The sequence below is a fragment of the Hippoglossus hippoglossus genome, chromosome 1 (assembly GCF_009819705.1).
Source record: "Hippoglossus hippoglossus isolate fHipHip1 chromosome 1, fHipHip1.pri, whole genome shotgun sequence".
Taxonomy (NCBI): domain Eukaryota; kingdom Metazoa; phylum Chordata; class Actinopteri; order Pleuronectiformes; family Pleuronectidae; genus Hippoglossus; species Hippoglossus hippoglossus.
This window is the reverse complement of record NC_047151.1, coordinates 28248143-28272235: the sequence shown is the minus strand read 5'-3', so window position 1 is coordinate 28272235 and position 24093 is coordinate 28248143. Positions and strand designations below refer to the sequence as shown.

Below are 24093 nucleotides of genomic sequence, written 5' to 3'. Positions count from 1 at the left end.
GTTAGAGAACAGTTTGTGGTACCTGCCCCGTTCTGTCCACTGACAGCTCGCACACTGGAACAAGCCCCGCCCCCCCCCCCCCTCAGCTCACCTGGGTGGCAGCAGCAGGTTTGTTTACCTGCTCGACTCAGCCGCTCTTTCACTTTGTGCACTTCTTTCTTTTGTGTATTATTTTCTTTATTCTTTGCTGCTGCAGGAGTCGCGTTACGTCCGGACGGGGGAGGAGGTGTGAGGAGGTGTGAGGAGGTGTGAGGAGGTGTGAGGAGGGGGAAGAAGACTCAAAGACGACAGGATGAGGTTGATAAGTGAAGTTTATTGCCATCACAAAGCACTGGGGGGGGGGGGGGGGACCCAAACATGTCTCAGACCTTCTGACAGGAAGTGAACATTTTACATTCACACATTTTAAAGGAAGAAAGTCACATGGGACAAACGTAACTCACAGGATTCTAACAGTTTACCAGCCGAGACCAGGACGGTGACGTCGCCACGATAACGTGAGAAACTGGACGAGAGACGAGACGACGGGTTCGTCCGATGGTTTAATCCAGTTTACTCAGAGGTCATCGGTGATTCTCCGTCACCGCACGTCTCTGCGTGTTTACGTCATTTCTCTCGTCACCGTGTTTCCAGATCTCAGCAGAAAAAACCTGGAGAGTTTATTTATCACCAGGAGCCAAAACCAGGATTTAACATTTAAACAACCACAAAAAAAACGAGGCGTTCCGCTAACGTCGCGTAGCGGAAGGTGCAGCTTTTGAAAAACACAGAACATCAACATCGACCCTGGTCTTTACATTTTTCTCACTTTTCAGCTTTTTCCCGCCCGAGTCAAAGCGCAGCGACCAGTCAGTGACGTGAACGAGCTGAAACGGACAAACATGTCAGCCGCCGCAGTGACTGTCCCTCTGTGGTGGGTCGGTTCTATGCTACTGTGAAACCAGACTTTGAAAAGTAGCACAAGAAGAACGAGTCGGCGGCCGGTTCTCGGACAGTCGTCGTCCGGTGCGTGCGGCCGTGCAGGAAGTGGGACTTTAACAGAGACTACCTCTAAATAACTTTCACACCCATGCTAAACACCAGCGTTGCTAACGGCAGACGTTTCCCCCTCAGACGTCAGCTCCACCTTTACTTCCTCGGTGGGGTCGGAGACTTCATGAATCTGGGAGGAGTCGGGGACTTGACGCCGCGAGGATTTGGGGTCGGGGATTTGGGGGTGGGGGTCGGGGATTTGGGGGTGGGGGTTGGGGACTTGGGGACGGGGGTGGAAGCAGGGGTGGAGGCTTGACTCCTCATGGACGGCGCTGGAGTGGAGGCTGGAGTTGGGGTCTTCCCGGGCGGCGCCGGGGTCTGGGACTTGGAAGGGGTTGGGGTCTTGGAGGGGAGAGCCGGGGACCTGGGCGGCACAGGGGTGACTGCGGGCGTGGCCGATTTGGGCTGTCCCAGTTTGGCCTCGGGGATCTGCTCGCCGTGCTTGTAGACGCTGACGGTGATCTCCACGAACTCGCCGCCGTACTTGTTCCGCACGTTGATGCTGTACTTGCCGGAGTCTTCGGGAGTGACTTGGTTGATGATGAGGCTGGAGAACTTGCCGCCGTCAAACGTGACCTTGGTGTGCTCCGTGGAGCAGACTTCCTGCTCGTTCTTGAACCAGGTGACCTCGGGGGTCGGCTCGCCCCACACGGTGCAGGTCAGGCTCAGGGACTGCGGACGGGCAAGAGTCAGAATATAATTAGAGACGCAGTTTTAACAGTGCAGCTTTGTTTTAGTAGAAAGTGGAAAAGTTATGTTTCAGCGACAGAAACTACGGCTTCGTCCACACGACTACGTTTTCATTTAAAAACCGGTGAACCACAGACAAACTGGAGCCTCGGGACCAAAGCAAAACATGTAATACATAATACATTGTATTACAGCTGGAGCTGACTCACAGCTCTAATTGACATGCTTTGCTCCGGCACTCGTTTCATAAGAATGTCGCTCGACCTGTGCAACTCGTACAACAAGTGCACAACTGATGACGAAACACAAGACCTGCAGTCGAAAGGTGTAAAACTTTAGCGTCATCGCTGTTGTAGAGTTAATAACGTGATGTGTGATCAGAGGGCGGAGCTGAGAAGTCCTCACCTTCTGCTCCATGATGGTGACCACGTCCGGCAGACCCCCCACCACTCTGCCGCGGTCTGAGGAGACACAACAGGAAAGCAGTGAAGGTCACTTCTGACTCAACACGTCACTGGGCCGTCACAGTGTCACAAATACACGGGACATTTGAAATGTTGGTCAATGTCTAATAATAAATACTGATACTCACTCTTCTCAGCGAAGGCCGCTGCCCTGAAGGGTGAAACAAGAACAGAGTGAGTAAAACAACATTCAGAAGTTCATGTTCCCAAAGGTTTGTTGTGCGAAACGACTCACTTCAGTCTCAGGTACTCCTCGTAGGCGTCAGTGTAGGCTGCAACACAGAACATCATCTCAGGGTAAATGACTTCATCACTCAACGTCAAGGAGATAAAACAGTAGAATGGAATATGGAGAGGATAGAATATGATTTAGAATGAAAGTGAAAACACTGATCGACGGGAGGACGGATGTTTCACCCTGTCCAGAGAGGTCAAAGGTCCTGGTGTGAGTCTGCACGCCGTCTGAGATCTCGATGGTGTAGTGACCCTTCTCCTTGTCGGACGGATCGCAGATCTGCATCCAGGCCATCTCCGCTGTTCCACCGATCCTCATCTTCTCAGAGGAGGCGATCTTTGTCTCCCTGCGGGTTCGAGTCCCGGGTCAGAGGTCAGAGGTTTACACTTGATTCACCACCGACACATTTAACAAAGACGTCGCTTTAACACGTCTGAGTCAACGCTTAGAAAAAGTACCATAACATTGAGTTTACGTGTTAAAGGGGAGACGTTCGTTCACTGGCTCTTTCCTCTAGTTTGTCTTTTAGGTTTGTGAAGTTCTGCAAAGTTAAAAAAGCCTGAAGGCTATACTAATCTTTTCCCAATTAAAAAGATTCATGCGACATTCTGTAGCTGGAAGTAAGTGTTGCTGAGCAAAGGAAAGTCAAGTGCAAAGGAAACTGAAAGAAACACAAAACTATTTCTTAAATGGACTGTTTCAGACGGTTAAGGCCACTTAAAAGATCATTTTACAAAAGAACGTTATCGAGGAGGCAGCTGAAGCAGAAGCGTGTGAACCGTACTTGTGTTTCCAGACGGTCTTCATCTCCTCTGTGTAGTAGTTCATGTAGCACTGCAGCCGGATTCCCTCTGGAGTGCACTGCATCACCAGCTCAGAGGCCGACGCACCTGAGACGCACAGACACGGACTCACAGCGTTTAGGAAGACAAACTCCAGACCTGTCCGTTAGTCAGGCTACTGATGAAATGCTATTGATCTGTGTATTTATTCATACATCTTTTACTGGTAAATCCTTTCATTCTATCGTATTTAGATTCATTCTGAATGGTTTTCTCTTTACAATCTGACTTCTCTCCACAGATTAACAGAAAGAACTCATTAAATCTCGGTGCTGATCCGAATTAGTTCTGCAAATAGCTGCACACATTTAAACAATGCAGCAGGCGAGAGATCTCTTATGTTACTATGAGAAGTGAAAGTTATTCATAAAAAGTGTTGGTTCATGGGGACAAGTTAGAGAATTGTGGGCCGTCACATTGGAGAGACATCAGCCCTGATGGAGGTATTCTCTCTCTCTCAGGCTCCTTCCAGTTATCTCTGGTTTTAGTTTCTCCTCTTCTAGCATTTTATTACTTTATCTTTATGTTCATTAATGTTTTTAGTTTTATTTACACAGTCTAATGTCCCACGTCATCTGAGACAGTCGGAGCTTCAGGCTAAAGAGCTGGAGCTGGATTCACTGTCGACGACAAACTCTACAGGAGCCTTCTGAACCATGAACTGTCCAATCACACACGAGCGCCGCATCCTGTCGCACACATATCGTTACCGACACTCGGGGAATCACACTCACCAGCGTTCTGAGCGAGCGCGTTGATGATGTCATCAAACACTGCCGATCAAACAGAGAGGAGGGAGCGTTAGATACTGAACCACCACAACAACACAGAGACTGAACGATGAAGACAAATAGAAACCGACCTTGGCCTGAGATGTCGAACAGAGACGTGTCCTTTCCTCTGTCGTCCCCGAGCGTGGCCTTGAACACACCCTGATCTTTCCTGGAGAACTGAGACAAACAATATGAACGCGTCAATTTTCCCGATCAATATAGATTTACTTCATACGAATCAATTACAACGTGAAACAACCAAAAACGAACCAGATCGGGTGGAAACGAGCCTGGTTCAGACTCTCAGGCGACAAAGATCAACAACTGAACTTGTTCCTCTGACTTTTGATTGAGTGTGTGATCATGAATGTGTGCACGTGAGCGTTCAGTGTGTGATCATGAATGTGTGCACGTGCATGTCAGTGTGTTAAACCCATGCATGTGTCGGTGATGATGCAGCGGCTGTTACCAGGGCGATGGGCAGGGCGCAGGCCCCCGACAGGACGTTGGGAGGAGTTTCTGGAACGATCTCCTCCTCCTCCTTGTACCAGTGGAAGGTCGTCTCCTTCTTCACGTTGGCCACCTGAAACCACAACAACACACACAGGGAGGAGAATCATCTGAAGAGTGAGCAAAGAATTAAAGTAAGAGAATAATGAATCATCATAAATCATAAGCTGTTTTCTTTAAAGTGCACAGATGGTTTGAAACACTAGGGGGCGTAATGAGCCGTGTCCAACACAGGTTTTTATAAATGTCTCAAAAACACATTAGAGTTTCACTTTAATATACGTTGGAATTTAAATGTAAAATAATATTTGTGTTACCTTGCAGGCGAGCATCACGGTACAATCCTCAGTGACAGTGAAATACAGATACTCAGAGAAATGTGGACCTGAAACAACAAAGTGGAATCTGGTTGTTTAAGGACATGAAGAAACAATCCTGATGTGTCTCTTCCTGTAGTTGTAACGTCTCTGTCAGGGACGGACAGTGTGTGGAACATGTCTCTGTAAACAGAGGACGAATGTCTGGTCTCGGGGCTCGTGGGTTCGTACCTTGTTTCCTGATGTGCTCCTTCCTCTGAAACTCTGCCTCCTTCAGCGCAGCCTTGAAAACTGAAAACAGAGTGAATGTGGATAAAGTTTTTGTGTCTGTGTCGCTTCAGTGTTTCAGGTTTTGAAGATTGAAAAATCACATGATTAATATGTATGTGCGTGTCTCACCGTCTCCCACCAGCACCAGGGAGCTCTGGGCCTTGGCTTTGCCGTCGTGGATCTGGACGGTGTACGTGCCCTCGTTGGCTCTGGTGAAGTGATCCACGGTCATCTGGATGATTCCTGTGGCCACGTCGTGACTGATCTTGTGACCCTGACGGGAAAAGGAGGAAAGGATTCAGTGCGTTGAAATCCACAGAGAAATCTAAAAGTTTTACATTCACAAAAAAAATAAAATAAAATAACCCACGAGAGGAAAGAAACTGAAAAAACATTACATGTCTCCTTTAATTTAACTTAAATCAGCATCTACGACCAAAGCTGCTGAAGACGTGTCGTCAGTTTGAGATAAAGAATCAATTTGTTGTGGTTGAATGGTACAAAAATATGATTTGTACCTTTTCTTAAAGGGATGTAACTCATCATAACAGTAAAATAGAACAAATGTGTATTTTAGAAAGACAAAGGAAACAGGAAAAGCATCACATGTTTTCTATAAATGTCTAGAAGTCAGTTTGGCTTCCTGGTAGAAACCGGCCAGAGAACCAACGAGAGAAGAGCTAAACACAGCGCGCAGCATCAGTGGAGTCATGTGATCACCTGGAGGAGTTCACCATGACGACTAGAGGGTTAGAAGACGTTTGTCTGTTTGTTGATAACAAGTGAAAAGTATCAGATGATCTCAGAGTTTCACAGACAAGTCAAACCGAGCCGAGGGGCCGAGAGCAGGACACAGCACACGACGGTTCCACGCTGGAACTTAAAGAACCATTTTGATTCCTACAGATCGTCTGAACTCATTGGCTCCGGCCCGTTACCTCCCCACTGGTGACCTCCTTGTCGTTCACGATGAACCTGTAGGACACGGAGGGCGACAGCTTGACGGCCTGCAGCCAGAAGCGGACGTGACCTTTCTCCAGAATCTCGTAGTTCAGGCCGTGTTTCAGAGGAACAACTGCAAACAGAGGAAAAGTCACGAGAAGATCAGATCCTGCTGCTCTCAAGAATCTACTGGACATTATCAAACCCTAATTAAACTGATTTTGGATATTTTACAGCTTTACCATAAACTTTATTACAAATAGCTACAAATAAAAATAAAAACACAAAATATATAAAACTTAAATAATATGTTCATGTACGACTGAAACATTAAAAGGATCACAAGTGTCACAGAAATGGTAATAAAGCATTTCATGATTAATGAGTGAATTAATAACTATTAAATGTATTGTTATTATTAACGTATTATTATATATTAATCTATAGACTTCTTTTATAAGTAAATTATTTAAAAAACATCAGTGAATTCATTAATAACGAAATGTACAATTCACCTTAATAACAAATTTTGCGTTTCCATTGTCTGAGTCATTAAACTTTTTCCTTTTTATAAAGATAAATAAACTGGTTTGTAAACACATTTATAAAAGTACTAATTATTAATTGATTAAATTCCATGTATTGTTATTCCTGACCGTTGTGGTCGTGAGTACATACGTGCACATCTTTACCGCTTCGTATATTCTGTTAAGTTAAGTTTTCATATCGAGAAACAAACACTGACACAGAAAACGTCTGTGATTTTCATATCAGACGTTTCTACATCAGATCGATATTATATTTATATCGATAAATCAGTGGAGCTTTAATTTTTCCACATTGAATTGTTTCACTACATTAAGCAACAACATGGAACTTGATCTCAAATGACTACTCGTCTTCATTTCTGTGCGATGAGCTGCTGGACTCACTGGGATGTCTGATGGCCTGGCTGAGCTCCAGCATCGTGTTCAGAGCTGCAGGAGATTCAGGAAAACATGAATTAATACATAAAGACATCGGACTCATGAGATCTTCTTCACGAGCGAACCCATGACCCACCGTCCTCGCTCAGCGTGTGGCTGGCAGACACGCCGTCGGTGTCGGTGACGACCACAGAGTATTTGCCCAAATCGTCCTTATCGGGGTGAGTGAACGTCATTCTGGAGCTGAAGACACAAACACAACGACTGGTGAATATCAACACAATCCCAGTCAGCAACACAACACAGGGAGAGGAGGTCAGTTCAGCTTCCACCTGGATTTCACACGTCTTTTTATTTCTTTACAGTTTGAACTATTTGTTTTTATGAAAGTGTGAATAAAATGTTCCTGTGACGTTTCCTCTTTGTTTCATGAGTCTGGAAACGTTCCCACTATTATAATGTTTTAAGAGTTTCGTGAAGAACAAGTTCATAATTTAATGTGACACTAATTATATTCTAATAATAAATCAATAGAGCGTAACAGTGAACGTGCAGAAAATCATTATAAAAGAGTTTTAATCCTGGAATCAGGTCGACCAGCTACAAGATGAATGAGAACAGAAAACATTTGATTGTGTGTGTGTGTGTGTGTGTGTGTGTGTGTGTGTGTGTGTGTGTGTGTGTGTGTGTGTGTGTGTGTGTGTGTGTGTGTGTGTGTTGAGGTCAGCAGCGAGCTCACGTTCTGCCCTTCGTCGTCACTTCCACTCTGGGGCAGTCCCCGATGGGCTTGTAGTTCTTGGACCACACAAACTTGGACGTCTCGCAGATCTCACAGGCCTCCAGGGACAGGAAGATGTCTCCGGTGTCCCCGTCCACGTTGGCCACGATCTCTTGGGCGCCTGAGAACATCAGACATGACGAAAACACTCGGGTCAAGTGTGGGAACGTTTGGTTTTTAACAAGGTCGAATTCAATTAACTGGAACACGATGCTGTGGACTTAGTGGCACCGGGAGCTCGGGTCATAGGGAACTGAACCAAACAAACTTCACGCTGGTGTTTCCGAGACAAACCCACGTGACAGCAGCGTTAGGTCGTTGTTACCTGGAAGAGCTCTGGCACAGACCGGCTCAGACACCTGAGAAGATTTCCCGACACCGTTAGCGTTGACGGCACGAACTCTGAACACGTAGGTTTGACCTTCCTCCAGATGGGACACCTGCAGGACACCACGGGAACAACATCACATGTTTCGGAGTGACCACGATGAGGGACGAAGATTCTGTGATTTACGCGTGAACCTGCTGATGTGAACGTGTCCCGTCGGCTCAGTCTATTACCTGCAGGTAACGGTGGCTCACAGCTTCCTGAGTCAGGGTGACGAACTCTGACGAGCCCTTTTTAGCCATGTCCACCAGGTATCCAGAGACGGCGCTCGCTCCAGTGTAGACGGGAGCCTTCCACAGGATGACCAGGGAGTGACCTCTGACCTCGCTGAAGCTCAGGTCGTAGGCTGGGCCTTAAAATATATATAAACAAATAAATCAGCAGGGTGAGAGGAGACGTGTGTCCAGCTTCAGTTTGGCTGCATATTGACGTCAACACGAGTTTTATAAATGAAAACTGTGGTTGATTTTCTGGTTTTGAAACCAGGTGATGATACATTTTTAGTTATTCAAGGTCTTACGACATAAACTGAGAGAGAAAGATAATAGGTTCTGGAAATAATTGATAAGTTTGCCATGTTCCAGTTTATCTCATGAGTGAAGTGTGACTCTGATGACAGGGTGAAGTGACACTGACCACGGATTCTCACTTTGTTACGATGAACTCGGGACTAGAACCAAACCTTTTACACTGATTTCTGGTTTTTGGATCAGTCTGGTTATGGTTTGTGCTTCGAAAAACTTAAAATAAATCCTGAATATGATCAAAAACAGACAAGAGAAGAGAGCAACCGGACGGCAGAGCAGTGTTTTACTTGGAACGTGTCTCGTACCTGGTTCCTCCATGGTCCAAGCTTCACATTTCATCGGGGCACTGGGAGCTGATGGGACGCCGACACCCGCCAGGTTTCCAGCCTGGACCTTGAACTCGTAGAAGATTCCCTCGGTCAGACTGTCGACCTGAGGATTCAGAGGACAGGGGCGTGATGTCATAAAGAGATTTCATAAGAATGATGAGCTCCACAGTTTGAATTTCCCTTTTCTGCTCTTACAGTGCAGAGTCTCTCGGTGACGGCCACCAGGTTGACCTCCTTCCAGGTCAGCGTGTCGGCGTTCCGCTTGTCGATGTAGTAAGCGTTGACCTTGGAGCCGCCGCAGTGCTTGGGACTCTTCCACGCCACAGTCATGGAGGCGCCGTCACAGCTCAGCATGGTGATGCCGAAGGGAGAGCTGGGAGTCGCTGGGGCAGAGTTCATACAGATTCACTTTCAACACCTGGACAACGTGACCCTGACTGGGAAAGGTCATGTGACTGTCACCTGGGAAGTTACTGACGTCATCAATTAGAAACCAATTAACTGAACTTTACAATCAGATCTAAGCTTCTAATGTAAACTTCAAAAAACAGTCAAAACAGACATTTTGATGATTAACGTGCACCAATCAGACGTTGTTAATTATTGACTTGAACACGTATTTTAATTAATGAGTGACGCTCACTGTGACGTACGTGAACATTAATGTTGTTTTAAACTTGATCCACCAGAAAATCTTAGTCTTTAACTCGCAAAGTGTTTAAAAATGTGATGGTGAACTCATTTTGTGCGTCGTGTTACCACGGTGACCATGAAGATAAATGATTCTGTGAAGAAAACACACAGTGGAACGTGGAGAGGTGGGGTGGGGGGGGCTGAAAGCAGGTTGTTAACAAAGTGATCTAATACATACCATAATCCACCCCTCTGCCTGAAAGTAATTAAATGTGAAGGTATTTAAACAAGTTGATTAAAATGAATCACGTTTGGTATCAGCTTTGTATTTCTAATGATGTGTTTTGAATAAAAGATTGAATTTATGGTCATTTTAAGCTCCGTGTGACGTTCAGAGTTCAGTTGGTCTCACCGAGCGCCGGCTCCACCGCGATGGGCGAAGACTCCTGAGACTCTTCGCTGAGGCCGAACACGTTGGCGGCCTGGGCACGGAACACGTAGGTCTCGCCCGGGATCAGCCCGTGGACCACGAACCTGAGGCACATTCACTTCTGGTTTGAATTACAGACACATAACACATCCGTGGAGTCAAAGTGGCCCCCGGCAGGACTCGGGACTCGTACCTGTTGTGCTTGAAGGGCTTGTGGTTACACGGGAACCACTCCTTGGATCCGACGACGCGGCCGTCGATGTAGTATCCCATGAGGTTCTTCACCTGCTTGGGAGGATCCCACTGCACGAACACGGACGACTTGGAGTTCCTGGTGGCGACGACCTGACCCGGAGCCGAGGGGACGCCTGCTCCCCGAGGGAAAGGAGCCGTTAGTAACTCTACTGATGCATTTCACATTTACATTCCAAAAACTACAGGAACATAATTCAACTGCTAAAGTCAAGAGATCCAGAAATGCTTTTTTAATGAATAAAACATATTCAGAAGTCGTTAAATGTTTGTTTTCTGTCTGTGAATTCAGATAAAGTGATTGTAACACAAACTCATAATTTACAAACAGTCACATTTCAACTTATAACATTTTAATTGATATATTTTTTATGGTTTTAAGTTCAATTTCCGCATCAGTCGCTGGGTGGGTAATACGTCTGAGTCAGATCACCTGTCAATCACAACATCGGAGGAAAATTACCCTTTTTCTTCTGGAGGAAATCTGCTGATTAACATCCACACGTTTCCTCACAGAACAGAAACCATGAACATAAGCAGAAGAAACCACTGACTCCAGGTCTGATGTTCACGCACTGAGCTGAACCAAGATGTGAAACGTGCAGTGAACAGAAGGTGAAACCTCGTCGTGGTGTTTTCTGTGAAACGTCATCACCAACAATTTACATTTTAGGCATTAATGTGTTTTCACATGTAATGTTTTAGATTTATAATCAAGAAAAATATCTCACACAGGAACACGATTAAACTGAGGAACTAAGGATGATTTTAGTTATGAGATGATTTAAATAATAGTTAAAAACTTTGTTTTATCCAATACTGTAGCTCGACGACACAAAGAACTGTGCACGTGTGCTAATAAACCAGCGTGACCCGGTTAGAAAACACACAGAGTGGAACAGTGAAGTAACTTGTGACTAAAATAATGTTCAACATTAAAGTGTACATACCAACCGGCAGCTCAGTTCCTGTGGAAAACAATAACTCACGTTGAACAGAGGATCAACTTCAGCTGAAACTCTTTGGGTGTTTGGAGAAATTTAAAAACTCAGTGTGAGATGATAAATTTGAGACGACACCACATTTTCTTTTTCCCAGTTGTAAGAGATAAGCAAATATATTTTTAGTTTTTCTTATAATATAAAAAAGTTTATTTGAACATTATTTGATGGAAAGCTGAAGAAAATCCAGTCAGTTTAAAACAGACACTTCTCTCCTTCAGTATAAAAACCCTATTTTTCCCTCTTTATTTATATATTAAAACGCACTGATGTGGAGTGGAAGCTACAGAGAATATTTAGGAATGAAGATCCTTGTTCATGCAGCTCTCGTAGTGTCTGAATGTCTCTGGTCCTGTCCCTTACCGTCCTGATCGACCTTCTGGACGGGCTCGGAGGACGCCGACGCCTCGCTGCTGCCGTGCATGTTCACCGAATACACTCGGAACTGGTACTTTTGCCCGTCTTGCAAATCAAAAACCGGGTAACGGGGGGAGTGCAGTTTGACTGACGCGTTGATCCGCTGCCACGCCCCAGTGCCGGCTATGCACTGTGGGAAAGTCGGGGGGATGGAGGGAAGTGAGAAGGTGCAAACGGACCTCACCAACGTAGCAACAACAAAAAGATGAGATTTTAGGATGAAGATTATTCAATCGTACATTACTTGTTGCATCGTTGGGGCTCGATTTGGTTTTAACGATCAAACTCAGGGTAAGAGATTGAAAACAGTTCTTTAGATAAATTAACGTTTTTGCAAAAATCCCAATAATCGAAGCTTGAAAGACAAATGTCAGAGTTTTGTCACAAGATAAAAGCCAAAGATCTTAAAGGTTCAGTGTGGAGGAGATTTAGTGCCCTCTAGTGGCGAGGGGACGTACTTCAGCCACGTGAATATCTACCCTCACCCCTCATATCGGAGAATCTACAGTGGCCTTCAGGAAATGTAAAAGTGTAAAACGCCCTCTCTAGTTGTGTCTCCACTTCCTCCCACTGTCCAGAAACGAAGCCAAGACACAAAGCTGCCATCTTTAACTTTAACTCCACGTAAAGAGACTCGATAAAAAGAATCCGATGCAGTTTCTTTCTGCTGATATTCACGATATTAACGACTCTCAAGTGGAGCCCCAACGATGCAAGTGCAGTAACACGTGGGAGGGTTCAGTACGTTCTACTACATGAGAATCATTGAACCTCTTAAACGGTGCTGGAGGGAACATCTTTAAAAAGCCGGATCAGAAACGCATCGAAACATTTAGAGTAAATGTTTCGATGCGTTTCAAAATTCCAGCGTTTAAGAGGTCAATGCTCAACAGAGCCACGTGGACGGAGCGACACACACCTTCTCGATGACGTACCACAGCGGCGCTCGTCCACGGGGGCTGGGAGGTTTCCAGCTCAGCACGACGTACGATTTGAAAACCTCTGAAGCATGCACGTCGGTGGGCTCCCCGGGGATCGTCACGTAGCCTGGATCAGGAGTGAACCGTGTTGAGGCATCAAGTACCAGCAGTGACAGCGGCTGCAGAAGTCCCACATTACGCACTTTTAAGAACTAAATGTGTTTTAAATCATGTATTTTACAGCAATTTGTTGACGAATGGTCTCACTGTTTTATCATTTTAATCTTAATTTCATTTAATCTAGCAACACGTGTCCTCTAAGAAAACCTCAGTCGCATGTTTCAGCTTTTTAAAAAGGAAGAGGAAAGAATCCTCTGAATGAATCTGTGAGATAACATCAGTCCTGCAGTTGGAGGTAAATACACAGGTTTGATTTCTTGAACACTTCGGGACTAAAGTTCAGTGAAAGTTGAATAAACTGCAGTAAAATGTGGGACTTCTACATCTGCGGGAATTATACAAACGCGTCAATATTACTTTTAGGTTTTTAAATGTTTAGTGTTTTGTTTTCACGGGTTAGCTTGAAGTGGGAGAACATGCTCGGCAAACTGTGGAGTCAGCAGAACACCCAGTGGTTTAATGGAAGAAGTTTTTAGATCTGAATTAAAAAAGTGGAGTTAGATCAAAGACGTCACCGCAAAAGTTAAGACGGGATAAAGAAGATGGAGGATGTTCGGTCTGTGGCGTCGAACTGAAGACGTTAGAACACGTGACATTAGTTCTGTTGTTGGGTTTAGTTTTTTTATCCAGTGTGATGATGTTGGTTTGTTTCTTCATGTTTTCAGGAAAGATGAGAAAATCTGATCTTCAGAGTAAAAGTCTAGAATCCACTGTTATTTTATTTGACCCTTTTCTTGTATTTTGCATTGTGGTTGTTGTTAAATGTGCTTTTTAATAAACGTACACACCTGTGTGGAAAAGAAATGTAACGTGAACAAGATAAAAAGAAATACGGCTTCATTCTGAATCCTCATAATTCATCCATAACTTTTTATTCAATTAGGAATCTGCACTCAATCACTAGAGAGTTATTATTGAAGTAAATCAATGATCTCGATGAAAGATGAAGACACTATCAGGTGGATGTGAACTTATTAATATTTCTTTTAAAATTGAACTGCATTCATGTTTTCGGTGTAGTTCCCCTTTCAAAGTGTAAATGTTATTACTGATGTTGCTGGGATTTAGTTTTTTTTGTCTGTGGTTAGTGTTCAGTCTGTGTGAGATTAGGAGGAAGTGGTTTAAAGGATTCGAGCAGGAATCTGAACCCAGATCAGTGGGTTTCCTACTTTACCTTCCAGGTCATCGTCCCTGATCACTATGTCGTATTTCCCTTCGATTTTTATCACTGTTGCAGGAAATGACGACAACAGATCTGTCAGAAAAACACTTGTTTCCTTTCCGCCATGTGTTTTGTATTTACCCTCGTCGGTACCTTGCAGCCTCTCGCTCTCGGCGGCGTCCAGGGCGGTCACTTTGTCTGATTTGCGGGACGGCCTGCTGATGCCGGCGCTGTTCACGGCTCGGACCCGGAAGTGGTAGGAGCGGCCCGTGCTCAGGCCGTGCACCGGGTATTTACAAACCTTCACCGGGGCGTCGTTGCTCTGGACCCAGGAGTCGCTGCCGGCCTCACACCTGCACATGGGACCAGGAGGGGACACCATCAGCACGGGAAATACACAGAATACTTCACAAGTGACCAGAATGACCTTGTTTTTTTAACGTGTATTTAATGAACATTCAGACTCATCAGATCAGTTTGAGTGATTTCCTCTGCAGTAGCTGTAACTTGACAGTGTTCATGCTAACGTGCCAGCTCCGCTCTATAAAAAGAAGAGCTGAGGAGGTCTCAGGACGCACTGACCGATCCACAAAGTATCCGGTGAGTGGCGCCTCGTTGACGGTGTTGGGGGGTTTCCAGGCAACCAGGACGTAGTCCGCGTTGATGTCATATGCCTTTACGCTCATGGGCGCACCAGGGGCCCCGGCTGCAGAGGGGGGGGCATCTAGGGGCCGAGACAACAAACACACAAGGTGGTTTCTCATTTTACAGATCTTATTCAAACAGAGAGGAACAAAATGTAAAAGATGACCTACAAACTGTGACATTAGTAAAACAAGGTAAATGTGAAGATGAAGTGTTGATAATGCAGAGTTGTGTCCGACCTGAGACAAACAGGTAGGCGCTGTGCTCGGCGGTCCCATCCTTGGTGAAGATGCGGAGGGTGTAGAGCCCCTCGTCGTCTTTGGCCAGGTGGGGCAGCATCAGGCGAGCCGCGCTCCCCCCCACTGCCATCTCCACCAGGTTACTGGGTTTCAGCAGTTTATCTATTCGCAGACGGGAGGGAAGGAAGAGGGAGGACACAATGGACCGTTTGTCTCGGAGGTGGCATCAGGAAGGTTGAACTAAATGAAGGAACGGAGCATCACCCTCCACACATGAATGAATGTCTCACCGTCTCTGTACCACTGGGCGAGGGGGGGCAGGTTGGGGAGGTCGGGGACGACCACCATGGTGCACACCAGGCTGATGGATCCGCCTTCCACACCGAAGCTGACCGAGAAGCGATCCAGCAGAGAGACCTCCAGTTTACTGGGATGGATGACGGTCAGGTGAGGAACTGGACATCAGGACGGAGGAAGTTATTCATCATGTCAGGACTTTTATCAAGATGACAACACATCCTGGTAATAATCTGGATTGTCCTGGACTTTTGTTAAACTGTATTTCAGCTCCTTTCATAAATCACCTTCATGAACTTCCATGTGTGTTTTGATTTTGATTGAATCTGTTGGTAAGAGGCAGTTTAACAGGAAGCTCCTCCTCTGGAACTCCAGGCTGCTCAGGCTGCAGCTCACACTACATGTTGTTCTATTGTTTAATGCACTTAAATGTGTAATTCCACTGCCTGTATATTATGTTTCTGTGTCTGTGAAGCACTTTGTAAACTATACAAATATGTATTTATTTATTATTTGTCCCAGTTTGGAGTTCATGTGTGGGACCTGGGAATAAGACATTGTTTGGAGTGACGGACACAGTTTTGAAAAGTTATTATTATATTAATGAAAGGTCCCTTTTGTTTTTTCCACTGTCTGTCTCTAAAACAACAGCAGGTCCTCACAACAGTTTCCACAGCTTGTCACAGCTCCTCACGTGCACTGCTATTTGTGTCACTGGTTTGTGTTTGGGCCTGATTCCAGACAAATATTAAAAAAACTCCCTCCCTCCCTCCCTCGGCTGCAGCTCGTCCCTCGTCCCTCGTCCCTCGTCCCTCGTCCCCTCACCTAGACCGAGATGGCAGGACTCCCCGGCTCCTGAGGCTCCTGTGAGGGACAGAATTCATGGTCACAGAGAGACAGGGTGAGACAGGGTGTCTAACGCAGCCGTGTGGCAGCAAGAGAAGCACCTACTCTTCACGGTGACTGCAGCCTTGCTGGTGGCCGTGCCGTGCGGGTTGGTGGCCACGGCACTGTACTCGGCGGTATCACTCACCACACACCTGAGAGCAGACGCCACGGAAACACGTCAGGGACTTGATTAAATACACGAAGACACATCCATAGCTTTCAATATCTAATATATGGTACAGCTGTTTACTAATGCGCAATCAATATATTCGTTTTTATTCCATTTATGTAGTATTGCATGTTACTTATTATTACTCACTGAGGCCTATTTTTGACTCTTGCTGTTGTAATATTGCAAATTTCCCCATTGTGGGACCAATACAAATATACAAATATAAGATTTCTGTGTATTTAAATACATTTTATCGACCCAGAGACGACACAGGGTCACTGACAGACCTCAAGGACTTCACCAACACACCCAGTGGACATTATGTAGGAGTGATAAGTGTCATATCCACATTGTAGGATTCAAGCAGCTGAGAGTTAAACACAGAGTTTAACATGAGCACACGGAGCAGCTGAGCTTTTCCTCAATAAGACCTCAGCGTCTCAGAGACCTGCTGTTAACCCCTCGGAGGGGGGGGGGGGCGTCTCACTGCAGCAGGAGACACGGCGTCCGGCCTCTTTTGCAGAAATGACCTCACTCTGAGCAGGAGGTGAAGTGAGGCGGCCCTGTGACGCTCCGAGGGTGAGAATAGAAGGAAGAAATGTGACCTTCTCCCGGGACGCAACTATTTTAACTGTGGTCCATTCCCTCAGCTGCGGGGGGGGGGGGGGGGGACGGACGACATGAACGAGTCTGAGACCTTCTCACTTTTCTTTCAATGAGAAAATTCTCCATTTTGGACAAAGTTGGGCCCATTAACCAAACGCCAGCCGCCTCACTGACCCTGAAATGTAATGATGGGGGGCTGGAGATATTCTGAGGGAGGGAGGGAGATAGGGAGGGAGATAGGGAGGGAGGGAGGGTCTGAGGGGGGGAGGGAGGGAGGGAGGGAGATAGGGAGGGAGATAGGGAGGGAGGGAGGGAGGGAGGGAGATAGGGAGGGAGGGAGATAGGGAGGGTCTGAGGGAGGGAGATAGGGAGGGAGGGAGATAGGGAGGGAGGGAGATAGGGAGGGTCTGAGGGAGGGAGATAGGGAGGGAGATAGGGGGGGAGGGAGGGAGAGAGGGAGAGAGGGAGGGAGGGAGGGAGGGAGGGTCTGAGGGAGGGAGGGAGGGAGGGAGGGTCTGAGGGAGGAATTCAAGGCTCGAATGACACAAAGGTCAGCACTTCAACAGGAACAGCTGAGCGGTCTTGAAGATGACGAACACGAACCCTCGATCTCACCGTCCTCTCACTGAGTCTCTCACTGTATTTTAACTGTTCAGATGAAAATGAGGGTCGAGAGCTCAGAAAATTAAAGTTAATAACCCATAAACCCCTTTGATCATCTCTGTCTGTTTCTGATTTGATTATTTTCGTGATTTTAGGGTTAGGGCATCGACTTGATTCGTCTCTAATTAGGCGGAACATCATCATCAGAGAGCTTCAGTTAACACTTCATATTATAGTTATAGTTATTATTGTCAGAGTCGAGGGGGAAACTCACCTGCTTATGATCAAACTGTGGACTCCATACTTGTTTTCAATCTTGTACTTTCCTGGGGCGCTCAGCGGGTCGACCGGCGCTCCTCCTTTATACCTGCCAACAACACACAGTCATTTCCTCTCGTTGGGTTTCAGTCAGTTTAATTCCAAATATTGTACCCACATAATACAAAACAAGGTTAAACATGAAATGTTAAGACATGATAATTTTGAAATGATAGTAACACTAAGCTGTGGCTCAGGGGGTTGATGGTTCGATTCCCATCTTCAGGTGTATGAATGCGGGTGAATTTGAGTTGTCATCAAAACTAGAAAAATACAACTTTTCTTTTTTAACGGCTGCATCATAATAAACTATAATAAAGTTATCAAGTCAACTGGATGTTTGTAATTTAACCAAGAAGCGTACATCTAAATACTTTTAGAAAATGTTTCTGTTGTCGTCAGGAACTTCTCATAAAAGCAGTATTACACCAAACACAGACTTTGGTGAAGAACAATGTTTGAATGATGATAAAGTTCTGAGGCTGTTTGAGACTCCTCTCTAAAATCCAGGCTATTATTCAGCCACAACAACTTAATAATCGTATGATAATAATTTAGAATTATGACGTATTATCGCAGGGATCTTAGCACAAGATGCACACGTCTCTCAGGATGTGCTTCCACTGTCGTTACGTTGATCTGACGACATCATTCAGACATTTAACAAACTGCCGTCGTGACTCCAACACGATTCAGACATGACGCCAACACGTGTAAAGAGATTAAAGCGTGCACGTGTGTAAAGACTCTCCAGTAACACGTGATTGTGTTCTGACCATTTGACGATGGGCCTCGGGTTTCCCTGCACGGTGCAGAACAACTTCACGGGAGTCTTCTCCCACACGGTGTGGGGCCGCAGGGCCACCAGGAAGTCGGGCATCTTGGGGATCTCGTCCAACATGTCCCCCCTCTTCGACATCATGCCTCTCACCTGGGGGGGGGGGGGCAGACAGCACAGTGACGTAGGTTTACTCCACTGGTTGTGTTCTCCATGTTGGGACATGCAGTGTGAAGCAGAGTTTTAAATTTGACCATAATTTACCTTTAATTTGAGCAAAACATTTCTTCAGAGTAACGACGACATTAAAGAGCAAAGGAGAACTAAGAAGTTTATAAGCTTGTTTTCAAAGGAGTCAAAGTTTGGTTGAATCCGACATTTGACCCTAACCATTAAAAACATGTCAGAAAAACAATGTAAAACTATTTTAAGATGTAGAAAACTTGATTTATATTCTTTATTTACTAAAATGTGGAGCAGGAATTGTGAGTCCTACTTCTTATAAAAACTTGGCGCTGCAGTTTGTGAAGTTTTATTGAGGAAGACACAGTTTCTATTTGATTTATTTCTAATTTTCTTTATCTATTTATTTAATGATTTAATCTGAGTCATTTAAGCCCCTGGTGTCAAACTGCTGTAATAACAATAATAATCATAATCTAAGGTGCTAAATGATGAATTGTTTAATCTTGGCTGTGATACGCAAGTTAATGAAATAAGCATAAGAAACGAATAAAAGCCTCATTTCTAAACAACAAATCTACAGTTACTATTTCCAGTTTGTATATAAATATATAATAATAATATATAAATCATAACCCCGGGCCTCTCGGCTCCTCACCTCTCTCTGGAGCTCCAGACTCTCCACTTGGGCCTTGGTGGCCATCCTCATCCTGTGCAGCTCCTCCTGGATGACGGCCAGTCCTTTCCCTACGTTAGTGGTCACTCTCTGATACTCCTCCGTCTCCTCAGAACTCCTGAAGACACACAAGACCACGGCCATCGCACACTAATCCAACTGAACCTGCACGATAGGTTAACACACCTGGCTTTGGTGCCGCTGGGGAAACTTATTTCACTTTGTAGGAAACCTTCTATCAAGAATTTAGAGTTAACTGCTTTGAGTTATTCGAATTGATCCTTTCAGGGGTTTTCACATTGAATCCAAGCTCAGGGGACATGAAACATCTTTCTATGTGAAAGCAGTGAAGTATTAAATTTGACTATTTGCCTAATTTAACAACATCCAAGTATTCTCGTGGAGATGCAGACTTCACACTCGTATCAAGTCAGAATAATCGTGGCTGAAATATTAACCAGTGACTCTCGACTGGGCTAAGAGAGAAGTCCAGTATTACCTTTCACCTAAAATAGCCCCGACATGCAGCAGCCAATGGGAACTCACCTCTGCCGGAACACCGGTACTGTATATGCTGGTTCCGCCATAGCCGCTGTGGCCTGGGCCTGCACCTGGATCGCCGACTTAGAGCTGGACTTCCTGCTGAGGAGAGAGTCCGTCATTATGAAGCAGCCGTTAAAGGGGAAAAGGACAATTCCATCTTACAGGAGGTTTTTATTTTAGTTCTGCAGAAGCTGTCGCTGTTTAAAAAAACCCCACCTGGTCGAGATTAAAACGGTAGAAAATGGAAGCAGACGATCAACTTTTCAGTAATAACACGTGTTAATATGCTTTGGTTTATGATGACAACAAATAAACTATTTTAATGGATCCTGACCAATTTCTCCCCCGTCCTTTGCCAATTCCTCTACTTTTTATTCAGATCCTCCATTTGTATTACGTCAATTCGTTTGGTTTATAAAGAGCAGGGGGGAGAGTGGTATTCGCCCTCTGACCCATGACATCATGACAACATGGCAGCCTGCGGCAGGACGACCCAAACACCAGAACTTCGATCTGGGCCGTGAGCTGGTTTTAGGTTTGTGCGCTCATTTCATCACTGTGGACAACAAAGCCAGCGCAGAGAGAAGCGTAACTACTTGTATGTGCTGCTGAAGCAGAGCAGAGCTGAGCTCAGAGCCAGGAGAGGTGCAGAATACAAAACAGAATACGAAATGAAAAGACACAAAGTTCTCTGTCATGATCTGTACGACAGTATGAAGTCATATCTGTCATTAATTAACAAAATATAACTTCATCAATAGTAATAAAACAAAAGTTGAAGTAATGTTTCCGCATCGTCCAGCGAGGAGCTTTAACACGAACAAGCTCAGGTTTGTAAGATGTTTTCTTGCAAGTGAAGACAAGTTTAAAACCAGAAACACAAAACAACGTGACACTGTGATAATCATCCTGATGTGAAAACTTCTGTCTTGGCCTCATCGTTCAATACGAGCGATGTCGACTTCTGTCGTCCTGACCTGGTGCTGCAGGGATTCAGGCCCCAACAGTTACAGAAGGTTAAAGTCTGGAAATAATTCCCCAAAAAAACACAAATCGTGGGTTTTCACGCCTGGAAGAAACTAATACTACATAACGATAATGAACACAGAGATTTAGTTGGATCTGATAGCTGCTGTTTAGGGGATAGTTAAGACGTGAGACGATACAGTACGGTAATGTAAGATATGAAAAGATACGATAATATATGATAAAATAGGATAAGATATGATATATAATGCGAAACGATACGATACAATAAGATAAAACAGGATAGGATGATCCTTTATCAGTCCCACTATGGAGAGAATAAAGGTAATAAGTTAAATATCGGACACAAGGAGTTGTAAAGAAACATGTTCGAGGTAAACAAAATATAAAGAGTGAAACAGTAAAGCACGTGGATGAAATCTAGAAATGTTAAGAGACATAAAAGAGGTGAGCGCTGGGAGCAGTGACAACATAACGCAGCCCCGGGGGGGGGGGCTGGGGGGTCCGGGCCCCAGCAGCAGCAGCTCCACACTCCACCCGGCCGAAGCAGCAGAAGCAGCAGGTGAACGGCACCGTCATACCTTTCCGTCTGCTGCTGCTTGACCACATGTTTGGTGTGGTGATAAGCATAATCACTTTGGACTTGGCTCACACGCTTCTTCTTGTACCACGGTATGACTTTGGAGGCCATGACGGGAACACTTCAAGGAGACCTGGCCCGAGAGCACCAGCCAGGAGGAGGAGGAGGAGGAGGAGGAGGAAGGGGGGGGGAGACCACACATGTGTTAGCCATGTCAGTAGAACTTGTCTTGAACGTGACTGCAGCTCCCGTGAAGCCTCTGAGGGACATGCACTGCACCGGATGAGCCGTCATCCTCCAGCACTGAAACACTGATATCTGAATACTTCTCCAACCTCAGGGAGAAGATGTGTTCAAAGTCCAGTTCTGACCCAGAACCGGAGCTCAGCACCTCCAGTGGTTCACCTTACAGCCTCACGCTGCTCAGCTATGAATAGATGTGCAGCAGATTCCACGACCGGAGTAATGAAGCAGAAATACAGGCCTCCACACTATTTCTATTAAAAACCCCCCCTCATCTAGAGACTGTTTCAAAGTGAACTTCCAAAACCAGCCGTCAAATCCAAGCTCTGCCTCCAATTACATTTCTGTGAGGTCGATCATTTCCTGCACCCGAGTCTGTTTATCCGACACAAATATTATCCAACACCTCCTAAAGCCCTGGCATGTGAGGAGGTACCGTTCAGGGAGCCTGCTGCCGGGTTCCTCACACAGGAGACCGATTATCTGTTAACGACAGACAGCAGCACACTCCCCTCTCCCACCTCTGACAGCAGATAACGTCTCCTCACTGTCTGCACACACAGGAAAAAACACGTTCCTGCAGTAAAACCCAGCCGCGAGGGAGCGAGCATGAAGAAAGGTGACTTACCCCGAGAGATTCAAACAGCGCGGAGCGGTGGCAGACCAGCCTGATGCCGCTTGGGAAGCACTTGCTGATGGTAACACAAATATTACCCTCTCACCGGAGGAATGCTCTCCCCCTTCCACCCCATGTATGGAGGCACTTCAGACTATATATAGCTTTTACCCCCAAATTTTACTCTCATTCTGCACTTTGGAGATGAAGCGTGCACATGTATTAAAAGTGCCCTGAGGTATGTTTCATCCACTGTCCAATTAAACAGTTCATCATCTTAAACTGCTGTTTTGAGATTAAAATCACATTTTTTTTTTTTTAAGTGTCTATTAACATTCAGGAAGTCGACATTTCTCAAAAGATCCTTTCACCTGATTTTCTTTGATTTTTTAAATTAAATAATGAAATCTGTCAGAAAGTCTTCGCTCCGGTGACGGGACACGACCTCTAACCTCGTCCCGGCAGCAGCACACACACCAACACTATTCATTCAGAGCAGATGATTTGAGATGGTCTGCTGGCAGATCTCAACGCTGAGAACCTGACGAGACCTTTTTAGGTTTCCCGAGACGTCCCGTCCTCCTCGACACATGTGAGCAGCACTCGGGCTATTTTTATCTGCAGCGCCTGCGTTACAGTGATACCCCCGATTCCCACTGTCCAAGAGCCGCTGCAGCTTTTTATATTCGCACTATTTAAAAATACTATAAGTGAGGATTGAGAGGAAGAAAACATGTGTGTGTGTCTCGTCTTCTGTCCAAAGTGCAACACAAAGGAGGACGCGAGTTCATTAACAAGACGACAGGTTGTTGGGACTTCACTTTAAAAGGTCACCTGCACTTTTCAGTTTGAAGGACACTGGTCTGAAACCCTGCTCACATCTTAATCTATAAAATACACGAACACAATAAAAGCTCATAAAAACATTTGACATATCTGTGTTTCCAAGTGGAGGATTTTAGACATGTCAGATTATTTTTGGCGACTCCCAGTGGAAGCCTCGAGAAAGACACAGATATTAGTCAGTGACGCAGATAAATGCGAGTGAGGAGGAAAGAGGAGTTCAACTTTCACCACAGTGGGAAATTATTCAAACCTATTTAATACACGTTCTCCAGACCAGAGAAGCAGTGTGGGAACATTTCCAGGCTTTAGATTTGTCATGGGACCAAATATAGAGAAAAAAGGATGGAAAAATATATAAGGAAAAATCAACAGTTGTGCATTTTCCCCCAGAAAAATAACAAATGTAGACAAATGCCCCCAGATACATCCTGGATTCTTAATTCACACCAGCACCAGAGTTCTTCCATCCTTCCTTTAAATTGGGGGACATTTTGTGTAATTCTGATACAGGGGTTTATTAGGTTTTAATAACTCAAATTTAGGACTTTTTAAGACCTACGACCTTTTAAAACCTGTTAAAATGATTCTAACCTACTTTTTTCCAGACCAGAGAAGACTTTAGATTTGTCCTGGTGCAAAATACAGAGGAAAAACAAAAGACAAAACAAAAGTGTTGCAACAGAAAACTACGTTGAAAATCAAGTGGGTGAAAGTGAACACAAGAGGCTTAAGACACGAGCTCCAGAAGACGTCAGATATATGAAGAACCAAGCAGGAGGTTGTTCACTTCAGACATTTTAAGATACATTCCCTGTTTTTGAAAAGCAGCAAAAATCTGTGTCTCCTCTAAAACCT

At 45.2% G+C, this 24093-nt stretch overlaps 1 protein-coding gene across 7 annotated transcripts; it reads right to left on the bottom strand.

Annotated features, from left to right (window-relative positions):
- Nucleotides 1–293: 293 nt before the first annotated feature.
- Nucleotides 294–22534, bottom strand: myom2a (myomesin 2a). 7 transcript variants are annotated; one of them, XM_034601044.1, is made up of 38 exons: nt 22405–22534; nt 21535–21666; nt 19970–20065; nt 19406–19541; nt 18563–18717; nt 17743–17835; nt 16151–16239; nt 16025–16063; nt 15193–15357; nt 14903–15064; nt 14601–14742; nt 14172–14371; nt 14031–14084; nt 12676–12803; nt 11703–11886; nt 10280–10454; nt 10069–10190; nt 9219–9406; nt 9000–9126; nt 8341–8519; nt 8105–8219; nt 7741–7900; nt 7138–7244; nt 7008–7052; nt 6072–6208; nt 5263–5407; nt 5095–5154; nt 4864–4931; nt 4506–4619; nt 4126–4213; nt 3998–4036; nt 3206–3311; nt 2604–2767; nt 2422–2458; nt 2315–2337; nt 2128–2183; nt 1031–1704; nt 294–991 (listed from the first exon to the last, which is right to left on the bottom strand). In XM_034601044.1, exons 2-37 carry the CDS (start codon nt 21642–21644, stop codon nt 1129–1131), a joined length of 4584 nt encoding a protein of 1527 aa, XP_034456935.1. In that variant the 5' UTR covers nt 21645–21666; nt 22405–22534; the 3' UTR covers nt 294–991; nt 1031–1128. The 7 variants fall into 7 exon arrangements, with proteins under 7 accessions (XP_034456935.1, XP_034456955.1, XP_034456946.1 ...); XM_034601064.1 differs by having other exon boundaries at nt 19970–20062; XM_034601055.1 differs by having other exon boundaries at nt 21535–21654; nt 22405–22514.
- Nucleotides 22535–24093: the final 1559 nt, after the last annotated feature.